The 26,503-nt window shown below is 32.4% G+C and overlaps 1 protein-coding gene across 1 annotated transcript in view; it reads left to right on the plus strand.

Annotated features, from left to right (window-relative positions):
* Cacna2d1 (calcium voltage-gated channel auxiliary subunit alpha2delta 1) overlaps positions 1-26,503 on the plus strand; it is a 448,394-nt gene that overhangs the window by 294,775 nt on the left and 127,116 nt on the right. The window contains 1 exon segment of the mRNA XM_078040138.1: positions 21,367-21,498. Coding sequence (XP_077896264.1) covers positions 21,367-21,498 — 132 coding nt within the window.

Below are 26,503 nucleotides of genomic sequence, written 5' to 3' on the forward strand. Positions count from 1 at the left end.
TTAGTGCCTCTGAAATTGAGAGCTAGAAATCAGAAGTGTACTTGACTATCTTTTATGATGTGTATAACAAGTGACAGGCCATTCAAAGGCTGAAGAAGAGAGATAATGAAATCTTAAATTAGAATAGCTTCCAAAACAGAGTGACAGTACTGTTCACAGCAAATTAAAAAAGGATTGACAATTGGAGAGAAAATGGAGATATGGAATTTGAGATGAGAAAATGTTAATCATCTGGCATTTTACTTTATGGATAAAATCTTACTGAGAGTTCTCTCTAGAAATAAAAAAAAACATTTAAAATATTTCTAAAATTCTGCTAAAAAAGCAAAAGTCTTGAATTTGACTAAAGATTATAAGATCATTTTATTTTAAGATAAAATGATCTGATATTATAATTGTGGGCTATATACCATGCAAGTAGTCAGATTGGGTTTAGGTAATATTATTGTCATTTGAACAAATCTAATAATGACTAATATGCAAACTTTTAAGAAGTATTTTTAAGTTATAGAATATTTTAATGTAGTAATGAAGGCCTTGGTGATCATGTTACAGGCTTATAAAATATTTTTTTACTTTCTCCTTGCAAATGAACACTAGTTGGAAGATATGAGGATTTCACCCAGGTTTCCATGGACACAGGCAACCTTTATTTTCTTATTTACACCCAAACTGGAATGTGACTGAAGATTGCCCCATTACTATAATTTCATGTCTATAATGACCTAGTGTGATTTCTAAACTTTCTTGTAATCAATGCTGATCATATGGAATGCAATGACAGGGACTGGGCTAGTTGGGGTACAAGGCAGAAGTTCCCAGGGGGATGACACAGCAGTTGGTGGAAGGTTTTATGTTTGAAAGACACTACTTTTGCATGAGGATGTTATTCTGCATACTTAACGTGGCTTCTATATTTAATGTATCTGATTTATAAATCACAGAGCTTCTATGACCTGGAAAACATTTCATTCCAGAATAATTTGGATTGTGGCACATTTTGCTTTTCAGCTCCACTCCAAAACTTTAAAAACAATATAAGAAAAACTTGGTTTAACAGTCTTCTAAGAGCAATTCAGTCAATGTGTACATATATTTTCTTTAACCATTAAGTTGTTTTTTCTTAGTCTTTTAATTTTGCAGAGGAGTTATGTAATAATTTTTCATATATACTAGTTATTTCAAGTATGTTAACATTATAACTCCCCTTTCAAATTATATTTAATACCAGTTGTCTACTCTAGGGGGGAAAATACCACACTAAAAATAAGTAAATCCTTCAGATATTAAAGGATAAAAATAAAAAAATTGTTAATTGTAATGGGAAAATAGCTTTATTCAAGTGAGCATTTAGACAAGCAGTCTTTAGCAGTAATATCATGAGAAAGTTGCCATTCATAAGAATATTCTAATACTCCAGTAAAGGATTTCATACAGGTAATAGTAAATATATCTAAAGTGACTAGACCACTCTTAGATAACTTTTAGATAAAATAAGAGGTTTTGTTTTTATCAGCAGAGCTTATTTTTATATGAAATTAGAAATTATGTTGATATTAGTGTAATTACTATCTATTATATATTATTATCTATGGAGACTTCTTTACATGGAATTGAGGACTCAAGCATATTTTTCTTCACTCATTGAATTAAAAAAATCAGTGTTTTATAAATAATAAAGTAGAATTAGTATATTAAAATTCAAATTGAGTTATAATTTACTGTATGTATACATACATATGTACATATTCATACCTGTGTGTGTCAGGAGGTGCTGGGTATTGAATCGAGGGCCTCCTGATGCTAAGCACATGCTCTATCACTGACCTATATATATCCCAGTCCTATTATCTATTGATTCGGTTCTTTTCATAGTGCTTTTAGCTTGATTATTACCATAGTATGGTTATTACTTATTATCAAAAGTAGCTTAGGAACGTAATTTTAATAATGAATTTTGAGGTAGATTTTAAAGTTTTGGTTTTTTCTTTATTAATAGGTTGTGCATCTGAAGCTCTGAGCATGAAATCACTTTTACTTTGAGGGCTTTTAAGTTATTCATATGCCATCTTCCTTTGATAATTATATATTTCAGAGTTCATAGATTTTAAATATTTGGCTAAAGTTCAATTAAATTTTCTAAGAAATCAATAATAAAAAATTTCGCTACTACAAAGTCAATTCTTATGGATAGATAGAATAAAGTATACACACTAGGGGACTTTTTATTCATATTTTATTCATAGGGAATTAAATATATTATTTCTAGAGACACTTTGAGAAAGGATATGCAGATATTTAAAGTGACAGGATAAAAAAATATCAGCATAAAAATGAAAATAAGGCTGCATCTTATTTTCAATGTCTTTCAATGTATTAGAGTAAAAGTATGTCAGAAATTGCATACAAAAAGTTATTAGAGCTCCATGTCATCCAATAGGATAATTATGATATTTTAATATTATTCTCTCACGAATTTCACCATGCGGCCAAACTTCACTCCTCTCTTCTTCAAAACAGGCATTTTACTCCATTTCCAACCAATCTGTCTTTAGATTCATGTGCCTCAGGTCATTCCAAAGGTATTTTTAAATTTGGTTAGGCTGGTACTCTTTTTTATTTCCTTCTACATAAATCATTAATAGAAAAGACATGGACCCTCTAATTGTGGGTTATGATTCTAATCAAATTAAAAGTAATAAATCCATAATGTTATCCTTAACAAGTGTATCATGCTGTAACAGTTATGGTAGAGATTTCATTGCTCAACTGAACATGAATTGCTCCTTTACAGTCATAGAATTATACACACTTTCCAATCTTTAGCAGGGTGTTGACAGGAGGGTGGTGCTATCCCATGGTTATGGGTGATAGTGATATGTATGGCCTTTGAGTTGGTGCATTTAATTGCCAGTAGTAGACCTTCTGGAGCTCTGTTTCCTACCCATGATGGGGGAAATGAGAGATGGAACTTCCATAAGTCTAGTTCCCTGGTTGAATTAGGGTACCAGAGATTACCTTCCTTCTCAAACCTAGACTCTGCCAACAATAAAATTAAATAAGTAAGTAAATAATAAATAAATAAAAATAAAGATCACCTTGATGTTTTAATCCACTTAAATCATAAATACATGGATTTGCATTCATAATTATATATATATACACACACATACACAATATATATATTGCCGCAGTCTGGCTGGGCACAATTCAGGAGCCACTTGTCAAAAGAAACAAAAGAAACGAACTTTATTTTTAGAACCACACACGCCAAACAAAACAGCTCCTCAGGAAAAACCTTCAGAGCCCAACTGCCACCACTGGCTTCCCACAAGCCTCTCAACCTCCCCCACTCCTCCTGCTCTTGAGGCCGATTGGCTGGGTCGAGTGGGCAGAGCCAAAAAAAAGTCCCCCAATGAGCAGCTCCTGTGGTCTGAAAGGGCGGGGAAACAGCCCAATGAGCATCACCGCAGAGGAGCCAATCAGTTGGCAGCTAGAAGTTTGCTGGGGTCGCTGTGAGCCAGTCATCAACTGGCAGCTGGAAGTTTGCTGGGGCCCCTTCGGCTGTGGCTCTCAACAATATATATATACACACATACACAACAAATATTCTAACATTTCTGCCTCACTATTTACCTACTTATCTTTGTGTTATCCTTGTCTTTATAAAATCACCAATCAAAATTAAAATGTGGCTTTCTTTGCTTCTCAGGATTTTCCCCAAATGTTTGAAAATCAATATTTTTACCTAACAATTTTGTTGCTAAACTGTTAGGCCTAAATTTAATTTGTGGCCAAAATAAATTTTAAGACTTAATTTATTCCAAGTTTTAAAGCCCTTATGAACCAGATTCATATAGAACTGTAAAATAAATTTTACTTCCCTCTCTTATTATCATTCCTCTATTTTTTCTCTTCTTCTCTTTAATGTAGATTTTAAAACCATTTCAATTTGGTACAACCAGAGCTAGATGGTAGATGAATTGAATTTAAATTCTGATCATTTTAATTTTTTATTTGATTTTTGCTCATCTCCAAGTCAATATTCACATAAAATATTAGATAATAATATAAACCTTATATGTTAAAATATTATCTCCAACTCACTATTTTGCATTGTAAAACTGAATAATTTATGACCCACAATATGTGACATTAATGACTCTTCCTACTGACACAATCATACAGCCCTAATTTTATAACAAAATACAGTTGTACTAACCTGTGCTCTGTTGTCCTTAGGCTAGAGTCTCAATTCAAATTAAGAAATATGTATTCACTCTGGGTGAGGAGGGGAAGAGAGAGAGAGAGAGAGAGAGAGAGAGAGAGAGAGAGAGAGAGAGAGAACAAAATATATTTAAATTATTAATACAAGTAGATATTTTGCATTATAGGGAACCATATCATATTATAATTCCATTATGTTAAACATGCCATTATGGTAACCAGGCAATATGGTAACCATATTAACCTTAATTGAAATATTTCCCATTGTTCTTTGTAACAAAGAGAATAAGATCTTAATGGAAATTGAAAAAAAAATACAGGTCACAGTAGATCAAATAGGAATGCTATGTGTCTTTATGATTTTCAACTTTATTAAGACTGGTATGTGTTCTTTTTAAGACATACTTGGATTCAACCATTAAATTCTGTTGGTACCACAAAATTGAACATGTACATACTTGTTTTCTTCAGACTTTCTGTTTGTTAGTCTGTACTTACTAAAAATTTAATTCAAGTACATAAAGTTATACACATAAGAATTCCCCAAGGCAGAAGTTTATAAAGGAATATTACATTCACACGTTCAGTACGTCTGGATATACACTGTATTTGATATAAATAGTTCTAGATTCCAGATTTAAATATTGCCAAATATTTTAATTTCATTTCAAAGCACTTATCCATAAAAATAATGATCTCACAATTATTTATACATCTCAAAAATTATAATTGTAAACTCTGCTTAGAAAAGATATTAAAAGCATTTACTAGGAAAACTTAAAAAGGTTAAGGAAATCAATCTTGGCCCCAAATAGAAAGAATAGTTTAAAAATACAGCTTGATTGAAGTATTCTTGAAAATGGAAATATCCATGCACCCTTTTCAAATCTTCTATTTGATGATCAATTTACTTTTTATCATGCACATGTATACATTACATATATGCATTTCATTTGGGTATGGAAGGGTACATTCCTTCCAATTTGAAATAAAGTTTTTAGTCTAGAGTAAATGTATACTTGGGTAGTCTACATTGTGATGTTCATAATATTTAATTCAATTTAATTTGAACTAACAGAAAGAAGGAAGTATTTTGGAAATTCATAGAAGAAGCAGTGATCATGGATTTGAGGGAAATATTTATTTATTTTTTATTCTAATTTGTTATATATGATAGAAGAATGCATTACAGTTCATATTATACATATAAAGCACAATTTTTTGTATCTCTGGTTGTATTCAAAGTATATTTACACCACTCATGTCTTTATAAATGTTCTTAGGGTAATGATGCTCATCTCATTCCACAGTGTTTCCTACCCCCATGTCCTCTCCCTTCCCCTTCGACCCCATTTCCCTATCCAGAGTTCATCTAATCCTCCCTTTTGCCCCTCCCAACCCCACTATGAATCAGCCTCCTTATATCAGAGAAAACATTCAGCATTTGGTTTTTTGGTGGTTGGCTAACTTCACTTAGCATTATATCCTCCAACTCCATTCATTTGCCTGCAAATGCCATGATTTTATTCTCTTTTTTCGCTGAGTAATATTCCATTGTGTATATATACCACATTTTCTTTATCCATTCATCTACTGAAGGGCATCTAGGTTTGTTTCCCATTTTAGCTGTTGTGAATTGTGCTGCTATAAACATTGATGTGGGTGTGTCCCTGTAGTATGCTGTTTTTAAGTCCTTTGGGTATACACTGAGGAGTGGGATAGCTTGGTCAAAAGGTGGTTCCATTCCCAGTTTTCCAAGGAATCTCCATACTGTTTTCCATATTGCCTGCACCATTTTGCAATTACATCAGCAATGTATGAGTGTGCCTTTTCCCCCACATCCTCACCAACACTTATTTTTGTTTGCATTATATCTTAATGTTCCAAAAAACACTAATAACCCATGTGAGGGATTCATTATTTTGGATAAAAGATATAAATTCTAGACAATAAGATTTGGTTTCTAGATTTAGTTTTTAAAAAGTCCATTTCCTGTTAAATAACTAATAAAATAGGTTCCTCATGCAGTTCATAATATATTCCCATGTTCAGTATGTCTGGATGTATACTTGTATTTGATATAATGCCCTTGGAACTGAGAAAGTAATTTCACTAGAAGATTTTAAACTTCTGAGATATATATATATATATATATATATATATATATATATATATATATATATATATATAAAGTAAGTTCATACCCATTGCATTTGATTCTTTTTTTACAAGTATAAAAATCTCAAATTTTCTCTCCTCTCAAGAAATTAGGTGAAGTTTTGGCAGTGTGTAGAAGTTTATCATAACTGAATGCCTTAAGTAAACATTAGTTATTTTGCCTGTAATAAATAAATCAGTTGAAATAAAAGCCAGACTATAATCTAATACCCACAGTGATTCAAAGTATGAATCAGTTGAAATACAAGCCAGACTATAATCTAATACCCATAGTGATTCATGATTCATTCATTTATTCTTTCTCTCTGTCTCTCTCTCTCTCTCACACACACACACACACAAACACACACTCCTGCTTCCTAAAGAAGGTATTGCTATTTTGCTTAAGTGTATTTCATTTAAAAATAGAAAAAAATTACAAATTATTTGCTAAATAGTGAAGCAGTTGATTTTAAACCCCTGTCTCCCCAGTGTTTGAGATTTTGCATTTAGGAATAGAAATTAAAATGGGAAGATAATGGAAGATTGATACTTAGTAGAATGAATAGAAAAGAATTTCAAGTAAACGAGACAAAGAAATGCAAAGTCTTTGTTTTGGATTTGTTTGGAAAGGCCAGAGAACCTGACAAATAATGTGAAGGATTCTGACTTCCATTCGTTTGCTATGAAATTCGAACTGACAAGAAAGTAAAGGCTTCTTTTCAAACCCTTTTTAAGATTAGTATGAAGACAAATATATTCTGAGAAGAATGTTAAAATTCATTTCAATATGCCATCGATGTTTATATCGGATAATGGTAACTATTTGTTTAAAATTAAATTTATTACTTAACATATGCCAAATTTTCCATTTTATGAAATATACTCTCTGATTCAATATTTCACTGAAAGTTCAATAAGGTTTCCCTTTTAGGAATTAAAAATGGATATATTTCTAAGAAATTAAATCTTGTAGGCATCATCTTTTGATAAATGGGTGTGGTTGACATTTATGCATTCAGACTTTCTGATGCAGGATTAAATCATTTTGGAAAGTCAAAGGTGCACGTGAATTGCAGAAGAAAGCCATGCAATGATGTTGAGAAGAGTCTGTTCAGCGATTTGAAATGTCTTTATAATACATATATGACTCCTGTGGTAGAACTTTATGGCCTTATAAGACAATGTAATCATCTTGCCTTAGTCTCTGGAGACCCTCTGTGAGGGTAAAGGCACAATGGATTACTTCATCATTCTAATGGAGGCAGAAGGGAGATTGCTTATTCTCCAGGTACACAGCAAGCATTTGTCAAAGTGCTCCCCATCCAAGACAGGCATGCCTAGTATCCCTGGGTACTTAAGTCAATAACTACTCTGAAAAAGGCAAAATTCAAAATCAACTGCATTAGAAAATAATGGATTTTTATTGGTTTCAATATCTTCTTGTATAATCTCTTGATAAATTGAGTTCTGCACAGATGTGTGGAATTTATGATCAGTGCATTTATTTTAGTGTAGATGTGAAAATCATACTCAAAAGGCAAATTTTGCTGTTTTTTGTTGAACAGGACAATATAAATATAAAGTGATTACTTGGTATGAAGAATGCTGTTCTCATTTAGGAGTGTAAAGCCCATACTACTTCCTTTTAGCAATTTCCTTCTTCTTAGCTTAGTATTGAAAGATCCATAGATCTTACTGGTATCATTTGATGGTAACTTCATTCCAAGTGATAGCTAAACTTCTATATAGACTTCACAGGGAAGGTACAGAGTCATTACTATAATTGCCTTTCGAATAACTGTTTAATGGATATCTCACAGTCACTTCCTCTCATAGCCAAGCTTGAATTTATTATTGTTGTCCCCCTATGTACTGCCCCTCATTGCTCATATGTCTGCAAATAATACTATCCAGGCTCCCAAGTCAGAAAGCCAAACATCTTTTCTCCTTTCCTACCTTTGTGACCATGGAATTAGTTCTCTGCAGCCTTCTTTTAATCTGCTTCTCTTCTCCCTCTCTACCAAGGCTTATTTGGTTCAGACTAATGTTATCCCACACTTCTCTGACTGTGTTAGATTTCTCTCTTGTCTTCCGGATTCATGACTTGCTGATTTCTAATCCACAGTCAGCTTCTCTGGCTGAGTTCCACCCTCACTTCTGAATGGAGTCTCAAATGCAAATATAATTATTTCAAATTTTCCCTTATCTGCCTCCCTATAATTTTCAGAATTAAGTTATTTAGCACTTGTGAATTATTATAATACATCTCTAGTCTCATGCCCGTCATTAACCATTTTGAGTAAATGAATTTACCTCCTGGAATGCCTATGCCTCAGTGCCCTGCATAGGGACTTGACTGGATCAACCATCTAGACCTCCCCAACCTTTCCACTCTTTCTTTACAACTGTGCCTTGTGTCTTCCAGAAATTCTTTTGTAACCACCACTCCACACCTGCTGTTCAAACTTTTGCTTAGCTACTGGTGACCAGAGAGTGTTAATAGGGTCTGTGATACAAGGCAAAAGTTGACTTAGAAGCTTTAAACTTTGTGTCTTTGCTATTAAACAGAATAATTTGAGAAGAGTGGTAACTGTTTTTTGAATTAAATTCCTATTCTAGTCAGAGATCATTTAAAATGTGTAATAATCAAATCAGGATAATTATTATTTTCATCTCCTCCAGTACTATCATTTTTATATTGGGAACCTTCAAACCCTTCTCTAGTTATCTTGAAATGTATAATTAATTGTTATAGACTACAGTTACCTCTATGTACTGTAGAAAGTTAGACATATGAGTGGATAAATAATATATATGTATATATGTAATATACATACATATATATATGCAGTGTGTGTATGTATGTATGTGTATGTGTGTGTAACTATTTGTTTAAAATTAAATTTATTTTTTAACATACGATTTTCATATGTATATTTCATAAAATTTTTCATTTTATGAAATATACTTTCTGATGCAATGTTTTACTAAAAGTCAGGTAAGGTTTCCCTTTTAGGAATTAAAAATAGATTTCTAAGCAATTAAATATTGTAGGCATTGTCTTTTGATGAATGGGTGTGGTTGACATTCATGCATTCAGAGTTTCTGATGCAGGTTTAAATTTAAACAGTACACTTTAGTGTGTACTGTCTCATTCAACACACAAAATGAAATATTAATCAGCCATAACAAGATTGAAATTCTGTCATTTATAGCAACATGGATGGAGTTGAAGGACATAATATTTAGTGAAGTAAACTAGCCACAGAAAAACAAATATTGCATGTGGTGGAAGCTAAAAAAAAGCTCAACCTTTTTAGAAGCAGATAGTAGAACAGAGGTTACTAGATGCTAGGAAGGGTAGGTAGAGAGGTAGAGAGAAGGTGGGTAATGGGTCTTAAAGTTGTATGTTTTTATTTTTTCTCTTCTTAAAGACTAAATACAATGCTGGCATCAGACCTCCTTTCTAGGGTAAATCTATTACAGTAAAAATACCCAAGCCATTTTTAATCTTTCACAATACCAAGCCATTTTTAATCTTTCACAATACTCCTTTGTGCCAAATGGGTCTTCCTGGATATTTTGGTGCTGCAGGAAAACTGTGTGATTCTATCTCTGAAATGTCATACTTGCTCATAATGCTGTTGTGCTGATATTTGGGGCATTTTCTGCTTGTCAGTATCATTAATGCTTACTATTTTATAAAAATTTTATAGTGATCTTACTATGTATAGGTCTTTGTCTTTTATATCTCAGTTTAAAATGCATCTTTTCAAAGAGAACTTTCCTGAAAATGCTAAACAATCACACAGTCCATCTCTATTAGATCCTCAGTTTTCATTTTTTAAAGAGCATGTATGATGTGTTTACATATTCCAGTTCATTGATTGCATTTCTGCTCCGCTAGAATGTTAGGAGTTCTGTCAATATTGATAGGCCCTCTAGCTTTGGAGAAAGAGTCTGCAAGCTGTGGTCCACTTTTTTTGTAAGCAAAGTTTCATTGGAACACAGTCACATATATCTGTTTATGGTTGTCCTCAGGAGTTTTTGCTAAAGCTGTAAAGTGAGTAGTGATTCAGACTATCTAAATGACAGAAAATACTTATGAAAATATTTATATCTGGACATTTAAGAAAAAATATTGCCTTACTTCTTTTCTTAGAACAGTACCTGATGCATAATAGGTGCTCAATAAATATTTGTTGGATGGATGCATTTGTTGAATAGAAACCAAGTGATTAGGAAATGAAGCTTGCAGACTGGGAGATACATAATATAAAACTTCTTAGATGTTTATAGTGTCTTCCCTCAAAAGTTGGGTCACAGTATTATAGCAAACTCTTCAAAATACCTCCCAGTAAATTGGTTGATATATGACAGATCTAGAAGTAAAACTAACAATTTACGAGAATGATGAAACCCTCAGATGATGCCCAGAAACTTCTCATCGATTAATATGGGTTTAGAGGAAGAAAAGAAAATACTAGTCCATTTGTACTTGCTCAGATATAAAGTGGCACAATGAAAGCTGATTAATGAAGTAGAATATTTTTGTGTATAATTGAAAAATTAGCTCTAACCTAAAATATGATCCAACATGAGAGTCACAATTTATATATTCATGTAACAAGTATGTATTGTTTATCTAAACATTTTAGTCATTACTGTTCATTGCACAGTATATCTGAAAAGCTAAAGGCACTTTCAATTGTATAGTTTACCCAAGGTTATATAGCTGTGTATTAAACAGGTCTATCACATTCCATTGCCTATTTTACTTTACTCTAGACAATGGGCATAAAATACCATGTGATGCCTACCTTAAAGCTACTCACAGTATAACAGGAGGCATGAAAATAAACAATGATAATGAAATGTGGGAAGTATTTTAATAGATGTATAAAAGCTGCAGGAGAGTAGATAGAATGTTTATACTCTCCTACATGAGAGAGAGGAAGAATGGTAAAAAATCAAAGACAACCCTATAAAGGTAATACTGACCTGAAATATGAAAGAAAGGAGAAGTTTAACAAGTAGGAATGGAAGGAAACACAGTCCATATAAAGACAGCATTATATGCAGTGTCATGGCAGGCAGCAGAAAACATTGCATCCTCAGGGAATGGCGACAGTCTTTCATTGTGGCTCCAACTTACTGTGCATACAAGAGGAGTAAAAAGAAACTCGAAGGATGCAAGAAGCCAGTCATGAAAGACCTGCTTTGGTGGACAATAACTGAAGACTTGTAATTAAGGAAGGCATCTCCCAATTGGAATATGATGACAATAAGATGAAAATAATCTGAAGTTGAAAATTTGGAGACTATTTAAAGGTCATTGCAAAAGACCTAGGAAGTATGACTATGAAACAAGAAAAGAGGATATATGCATTGGAGCCAGAAATAACATGACGTGCTTGTTTACCATGCTCTATTATATTTCATCAGATCAAAAGCCTTGAAGTCATTTTAATAGTGTTAGGTTCGGAATACTTATTTTGAACTGGTTCTTAATTATATGTTTTAAAATCTATGTCAGAATGATTAGAGCTTCTATAATTTGATAAATTCAATGTTTTGTGGGAAAATTTAAAAATATGTGATATATTAGAATAGAAAATAGAAAAAAATTAAAATATAAAATGTATTAGAATAGAAAAGGAATTATGTTTGTGTTATTAAGGTATTTGCTGAGCAATGCAGTAGCTAAGATTTATAAATCCAAATTCAGCATGTCCATAATTATAATAAGTGCAATAAAATCTGAACAAATCACGTTTATGATGTTGTAAACACCCCGAATATGGACAGTATTAATAATTTTATTATTGTATATCAATATCCATATTGCTGTATGCATTCCAAAACCTTGAGTGCTGTGCATGTATGTATGCAGGTATTGAAGGCATACGTGTGGACAATTCTCTATGTACGTGCAACTTTAGATGATCCTAAGAGTATTACTCTCACATTATCTTGAAAATGTTAGAATTTGTTTATACCTTTATGAATATGAATCTGTATGTAGTAATCTGTAGTTTACTTTCTGAGATGTATTTTCCCTCCCAACTCTGAAGCAGTGTATGGGGTTTAAACCAAAAGATCACTGTTCTTGATTATGGCTGACTTCTCTGTACTCTGCTTCAGTGCATCTGATCTTTCCATCTTAAAATCACCAGGCAACTCTTTGTTCTGAAACTGGTTGACACAAACCCTTAAGTGCAAGCAGTGTGTGTTTCATTGACAATATCACCCTTGTCCCCAGGAGCCTTGTTATCCTCCCTCTTCAACCGTATCTCATTAGTCAGCTCCAATACTTTTTGATCCCTCTTTGTGAATTCAGAAGTCTGCATTTATATGGAGACAATAAATTCCCTGTGCAGTCGAATAGTCTCAGAGAAAGGCAAGAGATATTCCATATCTAATTTGGTCTGTATGTCTCAGCCAGAGTTTCTTCTCAGCTTTAATGGGATCATGCATGTGCATAATACTCTGTGCTTGTTCATGTATATGCACATGCATGTGTATCGAGTTTGGTATGCCTGTTACATCTTCTATAATCTTTAGTTCTCTTACCACAATTTTTCCAAGTCAGAGCTGAATTCAAAGCAGCATTCACCAATGTGTTTTGATTTTAGATCTGGGAATACTGTATTATAAATGTTATCTCCTTGAAAAAAAATGTATAAGATACCAAATGCTATCATTAATGTGTGTGTGTGTGTGTGTGTGTGTGTATTCTAGCCTTATAATTGCTTTTGAAAGATTGATACTTCGTTTTCTTCATGAGATTCACAGCAACAAAACCAAGCATTGTTCTTGGGCATAAACTTTGGGCTGGGGCAAGTGCAGAGGTTCCTTGAGGACAGGAGAGAATGCTAGGTTTTAGTCACTCATTCTAGCATTTTAGCTGCTAAATCAGAACTGATTCAGCAAAATGTGCTTTAAAAAATCTGTTAAGTGATGAGTATGAAGAAGTTGAGAAGATAATAAAGATAGAGGCAGGTAGCTTTCACTGTCACAAGGGGCAGGCAGTGTTCTAAGTATGTGTAAATGTATGTCAGAGCAGCTCCATGAGACAAACTGTAATTGTCCCCTCTGTGCAGATGATGAAGTTGTGGTTTACAGAAGCGACACCTCCCTAAGGTTAAAGGGCTGCTTCTGGCAGTGGGAGGATGGTGAGAATGGTGCTTACACTATCTACCTTAGCATCCTCATTTTTTAAAATTTCAGTTACTCAAAGAAAAAAAGGCATTACCAACAAGAAAAGCAGTAATCACACACACACACACACACACACACACACACACACACACATACACACACACACATACACACACACATACACACACAATAAAAAAAAGAAAAGACAAAGAATACCTTCATTTTTTAAAATCCTCATTTTTTAAAATTTCAGTTACTCAAAGAAAAAAGGCATTACCAACAAGAAAAGCAGTAATCACACACACACACACACACACACACACACACATACACACACACACATACACACACAATAAAAAAAAAGAAAAGACAAAGAATACCTTCATTTGGAGTGCTTTAAATTTGGTCTCCATTGCATAATAATTTCTATTTGGCTTCAAACTTCATTTCTATTCTCTGAGTTTGATTTTTTAAATGTACATTTTAATGTTTTCATTTGTTCAAAGGTTAACAGGTTGTTTGCTTACTGAAATACTCTAATGTCCAGAACTAGAGATTTAACAAATTTCTTTACATTTTATTTACTAATACTCAAATTTCTAATGAAAATATCTTATGAGGCAGTATTAATGGGAGAAATTGTATTATATCTTTCAGGTACTTACTCTAACACTCCTGATTTATATTTACAAATTAGGTAACATTCACAAATTTAAAATGAAAATATTTCAACTGATTATAAGAGAATTTTAAGATGTTGACAGCTTTAAAATAGGAGGATGGGCAGAAGGAAGGTGAATTTATAGAAAATAAACAGTACGACATTCACATTGCTGTACATGAAAAAATGTGTTTTTGTTAAAGGAAAAGAAAACAGACAACACTAAAATACTATGTTGACATGTAAAAAAAAGCTTTTGTGTATGCAAGACATTTACAGGAGATGTGCACTTTGCAATATTTTAATCCAGCTGAGAAAGGAACTGTAATAAAATGTGTTCACAATTGTGTTCACTGATTCAAAATCCATTCATAATTTCATTGAAATTCACTGGTATTTGACTTTCACACCAATCTCTTAGGATCCTTCATATAGTCATCTTCCTTTTTATTTTTTTAAGATAAAAAGCACAGTAGAAGCACCAAAGGTTAAATGATGTAAGTGACATATTGTGCCAGTGACAGAGACTTGTGGCAACCAAGCTTACTAATAACATATTTGGTCTTCATAAGGTAAGGTACAGAAAAACTTAGAATGCTTGAAGAATAAAACAAAATTTTTTACCTTGCCTCCTATTCTAAGAATATTTTTGTGCAAATTCCAACCCAAAATCTTACAGGTAATTTTCGTTTTATTTAAGGCAACATGAAATCCTTCAATTAATAGACATGATATTAGATGCTAATATCTTCTATTTCCTTTGCATTATTCTTATTGCCTTTAATAATGAAATGGATTTTTTTTCTGAGCTCCTCCTATGTGCTCTACAATTTGCAGATTTCATTAGAGCTGAACAGCTGTGTTCTGGGCACTGGCCAGGTGCTCAGTCTACGGGAAACTAAAGAAATAGGGAGCAAGACCAGTAATCTCATCCATACAGTGGTTAGAGAATTGACAAGGACAAGAGCCTTTTAATATTTGTACCAAATTAACCATAGGAATAAGGCTTATCTCCTCATCAAGGTGCCCACGTGCCCAGAGCCTTCTGTTCTCCTGTCCTCAGTGGGAGGTGGCTTCCGGTGCCTGAGACATGATTAGAGAGATTAGATTTGTTCTTCCCATCTCCCTGTGCCTTATTAATCTTTCATTTACACTGGGATTAGATGAGATTCCATTAGCCAAATCCACTGAAAAGATTCAGTCATTTTAATATTTATGCACACTGTCTAGTCCTTAAAGTGGATTCTTTTTGTCTGTGCACTTAATTGGATCAGTGGGTTGCTTCTTATTAACATTTTTCTTTTTAGAGATTAGGATTGATGAATAAAATTAGTGACATCTGGCTCAGCTCAGCTGTTAAATGCAACACTTTTAATGACCACTTTATTTACTATGATATGGAATGAACTTTTGCTGTAAAGATAAAAAGTATAATTTTATTTTAGAAATTGAATTAATACTGTTGAATCTAAAGCATAAAATGCTATAAAGTTCTAATATTCTGACTGTTCAAATGTAAAAGTAGTGGAAGGGAATACATTTCATAGTATTAAAAACTAATTTTGAAATTCTTACTTGCTTGTTTAGCTAAGGTTTTAAGTTAAGATTTAGGTAAGGTGTTAGATTTTCTAAAGTGGAAATTTGTTCAACGCCAAGAGTGCCAAAATGTAGCTTGAAAGACTGACATAATTTATATATGAAATACTATTATTTTAAAATATATCAGCTTTCACTTTGAAGGCTTGTTACTGTGGCCTTTATTGACATTGTTCATTGATAATCTGCTTTTTTTCCTAAGTGATCCAATTGTGTTTATAGTTGTATTTGAGCAATTTCTCAAGCTGGGCACTACTGATGTTTTAGGCTGAATGATCTTTGTTCTGGGATCTGACTTTTGTGTTATTGGTTGTTTAGAGCATCCCTGGCATCTGCCCTCTACACACCAATGGCATCCCACTAGTCCTGGTCGTGGAGAATTTCTCTAGACATTGCCATGTCTTCCCTGAGAATGGATATTGCTCCCAGTTGAGAAAAATTATGTTACAGAGGAATATGCAGTATTGTTTTTAGATTCAAAATTCTAGGTATCAGAGCTGTATGTAAAATCAGAGTTTAGAAACAGCTCATAAACAGTGGGGATTTTGGAATCTGATAAACACAGTTTCTATAGTTCTCACTGTGTGATATTTGAATAACCTTTTGAGGATTTACTTTTTTAATCAAAAGTGGTAATACTACTATTATATTCAAAGCGTTATTCTAAAAGTTGAATAAGATAATGCATAGAAAATGGTAATTCGGTGTTTAATATTATGCTGAATTTATTTCTTAATAGTAGCAATAATTTAAATAACATATGCTAATTTTTATAAAAAACAGAGTAGTATTATTAGTTAAGTGAAACTAGCGTAGTAAGTGCTGTGCCCAGTTTTCTTGTTTTGCTTATTTTACTTTATATTAGGCATTGTTAAACAAAAATAATTTTGGTATCTAGTTCCACAGCTTTAGTAGCTACAATTTTAATAAAAGTTTTATCAAAGTTATTTACATTTTAAATAAATTACAACAAATATATTTTTCTCTAGAATTTCATTAGAAAGCTGTAGTTAAGGGTACAAAATTTGTTATGTAAAATGAGTGATTCAACTGAGACCTAAGGTATGGCAGATTGAAGATAGTTAATACTCTACTAATAATACTCTATTATATATTTGCAATTTACTAACAGAATAGATTTTAAATCTCCTCAATATACACAAATACACACAGTGTTAGCTGCTTAGAGGTAATAGATAAGGTAAGTAGCTTGTGATAATTATTTCACAATGTGTATGTATATCAAAACATCAAGTTTTACATTTTAATATGTCAATATGAAATAATTTATGTCAATGGTATTTCAATAAAACTTAAAAAGAGAAAGCTGTTGTGGACAGTATGTATGATGTTGAGGTTTTTCAAACTGCCATATAGTACCTTCAGTGCATAGTGAGGACTTGAACCCTGAATAAAGCAACAGAATACATTCAGCCAATTCAAACTTCAAAGGGAGGAATAATGCATCTTTTTTTTTTAGTTGAATTTTGCAGAAGAAAATTAAATTCAGAGCTTCTCAATGATTCTGTATTCCATGTCACAAACAAGGCATGGATAGAAGAGTCACGTACTTTTGGAAGAACTAACAGAAAATGTAAGGTACTTCTTTTGTGCTGTTACAAATTGGATTTCTCTTTCTTCCCTTGAGAAGCCAGACTGAACAATAAAATACTCTTAAAGGAGGATTGCTGAACACCAAGGCCATGTTTTTGAAAGCCAAGTAGATGAAGAAAAGAGCTGTATGCTTGGCATTTTGAATCAATTATCAGTGAAATCCTATGATGCCATTCAGCATAGAGGCCCTTAAGTCAAGGTTTGCTGTCTAAGTATTCTCTGCTTTTAGTAGGTTTGGCCTTGAGCATTATAAAAGACTTTTTTTTTTTTTTTTTTTTTTTTTGCAAAATACAACTTTCTAACAGATAAAGATATTCATTTTATAAAAGGTAACAGAAAGTGAGTACTAATTTTACTCTTAATATAGCCATAAGATACTTAGCTAAGTTGATTGGTGTCAGTAGGTTCAAGGCTAGGTTCCCATTGATGGTTTAGTCTTCTGTAGTAAGAAAGACACTCATACTTCTAATATCAGTTCAAACAAGTTTGTATGGATGTAAAACATCACTATTTGTCTAGGATGAGGAAGAAAAAAAGCAGATATAATATACAGTGTATATATATATATATATATACATATATATATATACAGTATATATAATATACAGTATAACACAATGTCTTATACAAGATATTATTGAAAATATCAAATACAATGTAATTTCAAATAATCCTCAACAATTCATAGATAATTTGCCAGAAATAGAATCAATATTATTAAATATATCTGTCCTAGCAAAAGAGGATGTTTAATTTGTGGACAAGAAATATTTGAAATTATTTAAAAAAATAATTTATTTGGGGTTTCTTAAATTTTACAATTTTTAACTAACACACTTGGATTTTTCCCCAGTTTTAACCAGAATCACTTAAAAAAAATCTTCCTATATAAAACCTATTTACAAATTTAGAGAGGAAGAAGGGGAGAGATTGGTTGTATGTGTACAGACATAACGAAATTGCAGGGACAACAGTTCACATCCAGGGAAGGACAAATGAGCTTTAGCGTGGACAATGTTGTGTTTTAGCTTTTCATTCCATCATCTGCTGAGTATTCAGTGATCTCAGCACTGCTTTATCTTGAGCATGCTTGTACCTCAGCGACAGAAATGTCAGCCTCCTTAGAAATTCTGGTTGAGTTCTTTAATTTTGTAGTATTTAAGAAAAGTCTGTTAATTTCAGGTTGTGAAAATCATGTGTATGTTTTTTCACATTAACTCATAATCTGGTTAAAGAAAATGCAGCCAAGTAACCAAGGGTCCAAAATAAGATCATTTTACTTGCTTATTTGTTTGATAATTTATATATTTTCTTTGACACTTTTAGCGGCTTTCCATAATCTGAGGAAATGTGTTTCTTTGATTAAAGACTGCAGAGCATACTCTCTCCCTAGTTTATATCCCTTAAAGTAGAATTGTTGGATTAAAGAGTGTACATTTTGATAGGTATAGTCAAACTGACCTCTAAAAAGGTTTCACTAGTTTTATATTCCCATGGCAGATTCTTTGTATTTTGTTTTCTGCTTTAAATGTTCAAATAAAGATTGTGACCAATAAATTAATGATTGCATTTGAAAGTTTTTGTAAATACACACTGACAAAAGATTGTGCCTATGTCCTTACCTCTCATTACACACTAAGTTTATAAATCTTGCTGATATGATAGGAATATAATACTATCTCTTTCATTTTGAATAAACTTTAAAATCTGCATAAGTACCTAGTCTGTACATTTGTTATGTCCTTTGTCCATTTGTAGATGAATGTATTTTTGAGAAAAGCATTTAAAATTTACCTTACAAGTGGCTTGTTTGTAAATGAATTTTCAAATGTATAAACTCAGAATTACAAAATATATTGCCATGGTGATAGGAAAATTTTAGAGCTTGTCTATTTTTGCCAATACATAATAGTAGAACTCACAATTACTGTGTCAGTGCCTAATACTTAATAATTGTTAAGCTATCAAATGAAACTAAGTAAAAAATCAGCAGCCTTGTAAACAAATAAAACTTTATTAAAAATAATGGGATGCCAGTTTGTTGCTTGATGTGAATTAAAAAGACAAGGAAATTGAAGAGATAGAAGAGATGGGGATTAATGAAGTCTATCTGTATTATAAATAAATACTATTTGTGCGGTAGAATAACATGACTTGTAATAACAAATCATGAATGTTAAAAAGTTATGATTTCTGTCTTTCTGAGATGTTTTGTATATTAAAATAAATATTCATGAATAGGGAGTATCAGTTCAGGTTATCTATGTGAATGTAAATTTTCGAATAACTGGCCACTTAGTGTTCATTGGATCATGCTCTTGAATATGAATTTTCTAGTATCTCAGATGCACTGTGGATCTGACTCAGCTCATGAATATTCACACACACACAACTGATCTTTCTGAAAGTAATCACATCCATAAAGATGAAAATCTTGTTATTTTTCAATAATGAGAACCACATCAGGATGCTGGTCCCAGAACAATGTTACAATTCCCTTGTTTTTGTTGTTTCCTTTCTTTCATTTTTGTAAATGACACAAACTTTAAAATATAAACACATATGCAGTGCATCTTTCTTGACAAAAGCTCTTTTTTCTTTTACCTTTGTAAAAGCTTGTGCATGATTTAACTGATTGCTTTGTTGGCTTTATTTTCTCTGGATGTAGAAAAGAATAAAGTAAAACAATGTCTCCCGTCCTTATCCTCAGCATATTTCCACTATTGAGGCCTGATCAGAGTTTCTAAATGCAATGTGACCCAATCTGCTAACCTGCTGGAAGAATGATACATATTTTACATATAAAGACATGACATTATATATTCGATCTTTTGTGTACAGGGAAAATTACATTCTATGCCAACTAAACTTTTAATATGTTAGTATGCGATGATCACAGAGACCCATATTTATAAATTATATAGTATTTTAACTCACATCCCACATCTAAATGACTTTCATTGTAATGCATGATATACTTATAATACTTATCCAAGATTACTGAGAAGTTATTAAATAGACATCAAAAGATGCCTGGTCCTTATTAGCCCCATACTATAATTAATTGAATAACCAGGAAAATAAAGGAGAAATCAAAACTATTGTTTATAAAGTTAGTAATAAAGTAACAACTAGTTCATATTTTCTTTTTTTTTAAAGAGAGAGAGAGAGAGAGAGAATTTTTTTTTAATATTTCTTTTTTAGTTTTTTAGTGGACACAACATCTTTGTTTGTGTGTGGTGCTGAGGATCGAACCCGGGCCACACACATGCCAGGCGAGCACTCTACCGCTTGAGCCACATCCCCAGCCCGAGTTCATATTTTTTAATACTGATGTGGTCAAATCTCTGAATGACATTTTCCTTTATAAAACTATGCCTTTTTGTTGTTTTGTAACTACAGTTAGTAAGCAGTGCTCAATGACAATTTTTTTTTTAAACTCTGAAGGCTAATTTATGTTAGTATACCACAAGGCACCATCAGTAGTGAAGGGATGAGGTCTTTAAACTGCAGAAGAACTTTGTAGGTGTCTTCCAACTTGTCATGAGGATTAGGAGGAATGTCACCTAGCCTTCCTGTTTTGTTGCTCAACAGGTAGAGTAGAGTAGTGCTCTACCCGCTTGATTTGAACACATCTGGAAGCCCTTTTGTTTGTCTCTTCAGAGAATGGTGCTTCTATCCCATAGGCAGGGGCAAGAGATGCTGCTAAACATTCTATAGTGCATGGGTCACGCCTCCAACAGAGATATCCAGTCTAAATGTCAGCAGGACCACTTCATATCACATTTTAACTGAAGAAATAATTCTGTCTAAAACTTAAGATCACCACTGATTTAGAAAAGTTTTACAGATAAAGCAATGAGAATGTGTAATATTTGTAAATAAATGAAGTCAGATTCAGTTTTTAATTATAAGTTTTAAAATATATTTATTTATTTATTTTGTAGCAACAATCGTGTTAAATGAACTCAACTGGACAAGTGCCTTAGATGAAGTTTTCAAAAAAAATCGGGAGGAAGACCCTTCATTGCTGTGGCAGGTGTTTGGCAGTGCTACAGGCCTGGCCCGATATTATCCAGGTAAGTGCATAGTGATTCAATCAGATGAAATTGTAAGTATCTCCTTCAACATTTCTTGTGAACACTCTGTTACCTTCTCCTATATTGATATCCCACCAGTTTTATACAACAACAACAAAAAATTATCTTCACATAGCTCTAAATTGTTTTACACGACTCTATGTTAATCAAAATCATTTTGAAATGAAGCACCTCTGAGAAATGATTGTAGCACTTGATACCTGGGCTGGGTCAGGCTGCAGTGAGACCATGAGGAGGTATTCTTAGGTCTGTACCTGGCACAGGAGGCTACCATGAATTCTAAAATAAGAGGTAGGAATCCAAATGCTTAGCATAGATCTGTCAGTCACATTAAAGAAATGAATAGACTTTTTAGACACTATTTGAATATTTCTTTCCAGGTTTTTGGTCTACACTTGAAATTTCATAACAATAGTGTTAGTATTTGTCTTGAATTAATGAATTTGTGAATGTGAAGAAGAAATAAGATAAAATCACAAGGAAAACAGAGCTCTCTTATGTGTCAGTTTGTATTAATTTTGAAGGCATCTCAAGTACATAATCATATATACTTGGTGAAGATGAATGTATTTTATAAATTAAAATGAAAAATAAACCCCATCTTATAATGTTCTTTATTTTTATAATGGAGGGTAAGAAGAAATAAATGGCACTTCCTATAACAAAATAAAAAATTAATAACTAGTATGTCCTGAGAGCCTTTGAAAACACTTTAGGTGAAATATCTGTTGTTATTTTTAACTTCTTCACCTTTAGAAGAGCTGACAAACACAAAATGCCATTTCTTTCTCCAAGGCATGACTTGAATTATCAGAGAGATACTAGAGAATGTGGTATTCAATGGCCACAATATGACTTTAAATAGAATTATTTTTAAGACATGAGTTTTTAAAAATATGTTTAGCAAATTGAATTATTCATAGTAAATAGTGACAGTACAAAGTAACTTAGTAGTAAAAAGGAATGAATAAAAAATTAAACTATATATAACTTTGTATTATGATAAAAATAAATAATAATATAGACTTAATTCTCAAATTAGTTAAAAACGTTATAATGTCTGCATGGTTACAAATGCCAGATCATAGGACTGGTAATAATTCCTTATTTTGGAAATCCAGAGCACCAGGAAAGGCCAAGTTTGTATTAGATATTGAAAAAATGAATTATAACAAAACATTAGTGTTAATACTTGATATGGTAAAATTATCACCTAGGTTTTTATCCCAATTGAATTTTCCATTACACAAATAATTTTCTACTCTAGTAACATACTTCTAAAACTCTTAAGTACTTTTATTAACATGTCAAATACTATATATCACAAGATTGTGAATTTTAGTCTATAAGATCATATCAAGGAAAAAAACCAACAGTACTCATGCACATAATAAACCTGACATAATAATACTTAAAATTACATTAGGTTTTATAAAGCATTTTCAAGTACAATTTTAAAATATAGGAATTAGATACTTGATGTTCTATCTAATAATACACAAATATGAGAATGTTTTTAATCATAACAGAATTATGTAATTTTTAAATATTTTAAAAACATTACCTTTGTATAAAATTCCATATATAATAAGTTGAGAGAAAAGGAAGAAAAAGAAAAGTGAGAGAAAATTTGGATAATAATGAAAAAACAAGAGTTTAGGATCACAGAGAAATGGATGATGCAGAGAAAGAGAGATAAAGAAGTGTTACTAGAGGGAGAGGCTGAAGAGAGGCAAGAAAGAGTACCCGTGAACATGGGGAGAGAGCCAGAGGTGCAAGGAAAGATAGGTTCTCTAATGAATCCTGCAAGGTGGGTAATTTTACAAACAGCAGCTAACTTTCAAACTTACAAAATCGTATTCAATAATTCTTTCATTTTAGAAACTAAGTGAGAGATGAAGTCTTTGTTTTTGTCTTTTTTTTTTTTTTTTAACCCTAATAGGTATTTTCAAATGTGCTGACATTTGTTCTCTTCATCTTGAGAAGGATCATTAGATGTTTAATTTGGCTGAATCCATGTCGTCCTCTGGGGCATTCACTGTGAAAGCAATCCTGTGCCCAATATGTAGTTTTTAAGTCAGGGTTTGTCAGATAAATCAACTCAACAGAAGACTGTGAGGCTTGGCTCATTGACTTGCTGGAGGAAGTTTTTAGAATGGCTCTCTTGACTGCTATGGAAAATGTTTCATGCAGTTCCAACTGTTTTAGTGATTCTGTTGCTGAGTTGCTCTTTATGATGATAATGACACAATAGAACCAACCTTTTTTATTAAAAGCACTAAGACAATGTTATAATTTTAAAAGCAGAATAACCTGTTTATACCACATCATATTTTCAGTATACTTAACAATTTAAACATGTTTAAAATACTTTTTTAAATGAAGTTTTTTTTTAATTTCTTAATAGGCAATCCTTCCTTTTCTTATCATTTTGATATTAACCAAACTAATATAAAGTGCCTCATCCCTGCTTGTCTCTTAATTCAAAGGTTAGAAACATCCTATTAATATCATCTGTTATATTAATGACGAACAGAATACAGAGTATGCTCCATAGTTGAATTTTTATATATGAGACTTGGCCTTCCAGGAAGGATGTCCCTACTAGCTGGATAGACCTCCTGAACTTTGAGTTTTAGTCATCATATCTGAAAAACAGGGGCCTAAATAACTTCTTGGTTTAACTTCTGGAGGTGTCATGATCAATTAGATAATATGACAAGAAGTATTTTGAAAATGCAATTCAGACATTTCTTCAACAGTGCTTATCAACTATAATAATTTACCTATATCCAGCCCACTCTCCATCTAAACCATTAAGAGACATTATCAAGGTTACAAACAGTTGAGTTGGAAGCTGACATAGACATATTGAAGGAGATCTAAACATGACAGTGACAACGTAGGGGAGTTGGCCTATCACTTTAGCTGGGTCAGTTTTCCATAGGGTTGTCAGAAAAAAATAATGGATGCCCAGTTAAATTTAAATTTCAGGTAAACAGCAAAGAAATATTTAGTGTAAGTATGTTTTATGCAATATTTGGAAATATTTTTAGGAAAAAGGTTTTTTGTTGTTGTTCATTTTGAAATTTAAACCTAACTGGTTGTCAGATACTACTTATTTCTTAATCTGTCAAAGCTGTCTATTTCACAAAATTGTTCTGAGGGTCAAACAAAATTTATTTTCTACATTCACTCAAATGCAGAATATTATAATACTCTTTCTCTAATTCTGTAAGATACCCATTTTTTAAAAATTTTCCTGAGGCTTCTTGCCACAGAGTAATAAAAATAATTTTTTTAAGAAACCAGAATCCTCTGATTCACAACATCCTAAATATATCCTTGTTCATTAAGATTCCAGTTACTGAACAGCCATATACTGTTGGAGTAAAGCAAACATTTTCCAGAACCAGAGAGCAAGTTTACAAATTCTTCTTTCCACACTAGAGGTGGTAGTGACCTTCAGAAGACCATCAGAAGAGAAACAAGGAGGACCATCATGGTTGAAATATTCAATTATTAGGAGCTAAAAAGCATTAAATATCTTTGTCATCCTATTGCCTGGATATAGGGAACATCTGCATGTGATCAGCTACCCTCATGGTTTTAGTATATCAGATTATTTAAAACACATGGAAACACTAGCTTCCATCAAGGAGGTTACTAGAGCTGACAGGATCCGGAGCTGACTGTGAGAAGTAGTTTGTTTAGTTAGTAGTGGAAATTTGACTCCGGCATCTCTTTCTGGACTGAACATTTACCTGCTTTCTAAACTCTTGGTGTATTTGAAAATAAGCTTTGGAAATCACTGCTCACTCTCCTTTTGCTTCTCCCTTCTTGCATTTTTTTATCCCCACCCCCTTCTTTCTTTTGTCCCATTTGGAATATAGGTCACTTGTGTGTAATGATAAAAGGATTTTATTCTATGAGGGGAAGTTCTTGATTCATCTGAATACTGCCTTCATCATCATTTTATGCTTTGGCTAATGCATTGTTGTACTTTTGTATGTACTTCTTCACCAGTCACTTGGGATGCCGAACAAGATGATGTTAACATTATCTGCTGTTTGTGCAGGCCTGTAGCATTTTTTAAGTTCAAAGTGCTTGTTCTACAGGAAGAGTAGAGTAACTTGCCTCAGTCATAGAGCTCTTGGCATAGATGAAACTGGATCTTGAAATGATTTCATAGGAGTGCAGAATCCAATAGTGCTTACCAGAGGCTGGCATAGTAGGGATGAGGAGAAGATAGGGAAAGATTGGTCAAGAGATGCAAAATTACAGTTAGACAGTAGGAATAAATTCTGCTGTACTACAGGAAGGTAACTATAATTTTAAATATTGTGGTGTGTATTTCAATAACTAGAAGAGAGGATTCTAAATGTTGTCACTAAAAAGAAATGATAAATATTTGAGGTTTGGGATATGTTAAATACCATTATCTGATCATTATCCAATGTCTACATGTGTCAAAACTTCATCCTGTACCCTATACATAATGTATAATTTTGATGTGTTAATTAAAAAAAATTAAAAAGTAGCTGGAACCCATGTCTAATGATATCTTCATTGAATATAGCTTTTAAGAAAATTAGTTTGATTTATGGGTTCTTTCCTTTGGAGGTCTTAGTTAGTTTACATATATTGACTTCAGAGCTGTTAAAACTCTTTTCATAGATTTCAACTTTGTGAATTCTTATGCATTATACAAAACTGTAAGTACAAACTGCTCATTTCACCTATTAGGGTCTCCTGAAATTGTAACAATTATTGCAGTAATTGTAATTGTAATTAAGAATCGGTGGCTCATTGAAATGCCAATGTAGGCAACACTTACCCTGTTTAGATAATTAGCTGCATTTACAAAGAAAAAAAAAACAGAAAAAAATCAGTTTTATCTGTCTTATGATATTAGTCTTATTGATAATGATTAATAATCTTATATCTTATTACTAATTCATTTTTTCTTTACCTCATTTGTTTA

This window comes from Ictidomys tridecemlineatus, chromosome 2 (genome assembly GCF_052094955.1).
Source record: "Ictidomys tridecemlineatus isolate mIctTri1 chromosome 2, mIctTri1.hap1, whole genome shotgun sequence".
NCBI classification, from domain to species: Eukaryota; Metazoa; Chordata; class Mammalia; order Rodentia; family Sciuridae; genus Ictidomys; species Ictidomys tridecemlineatus.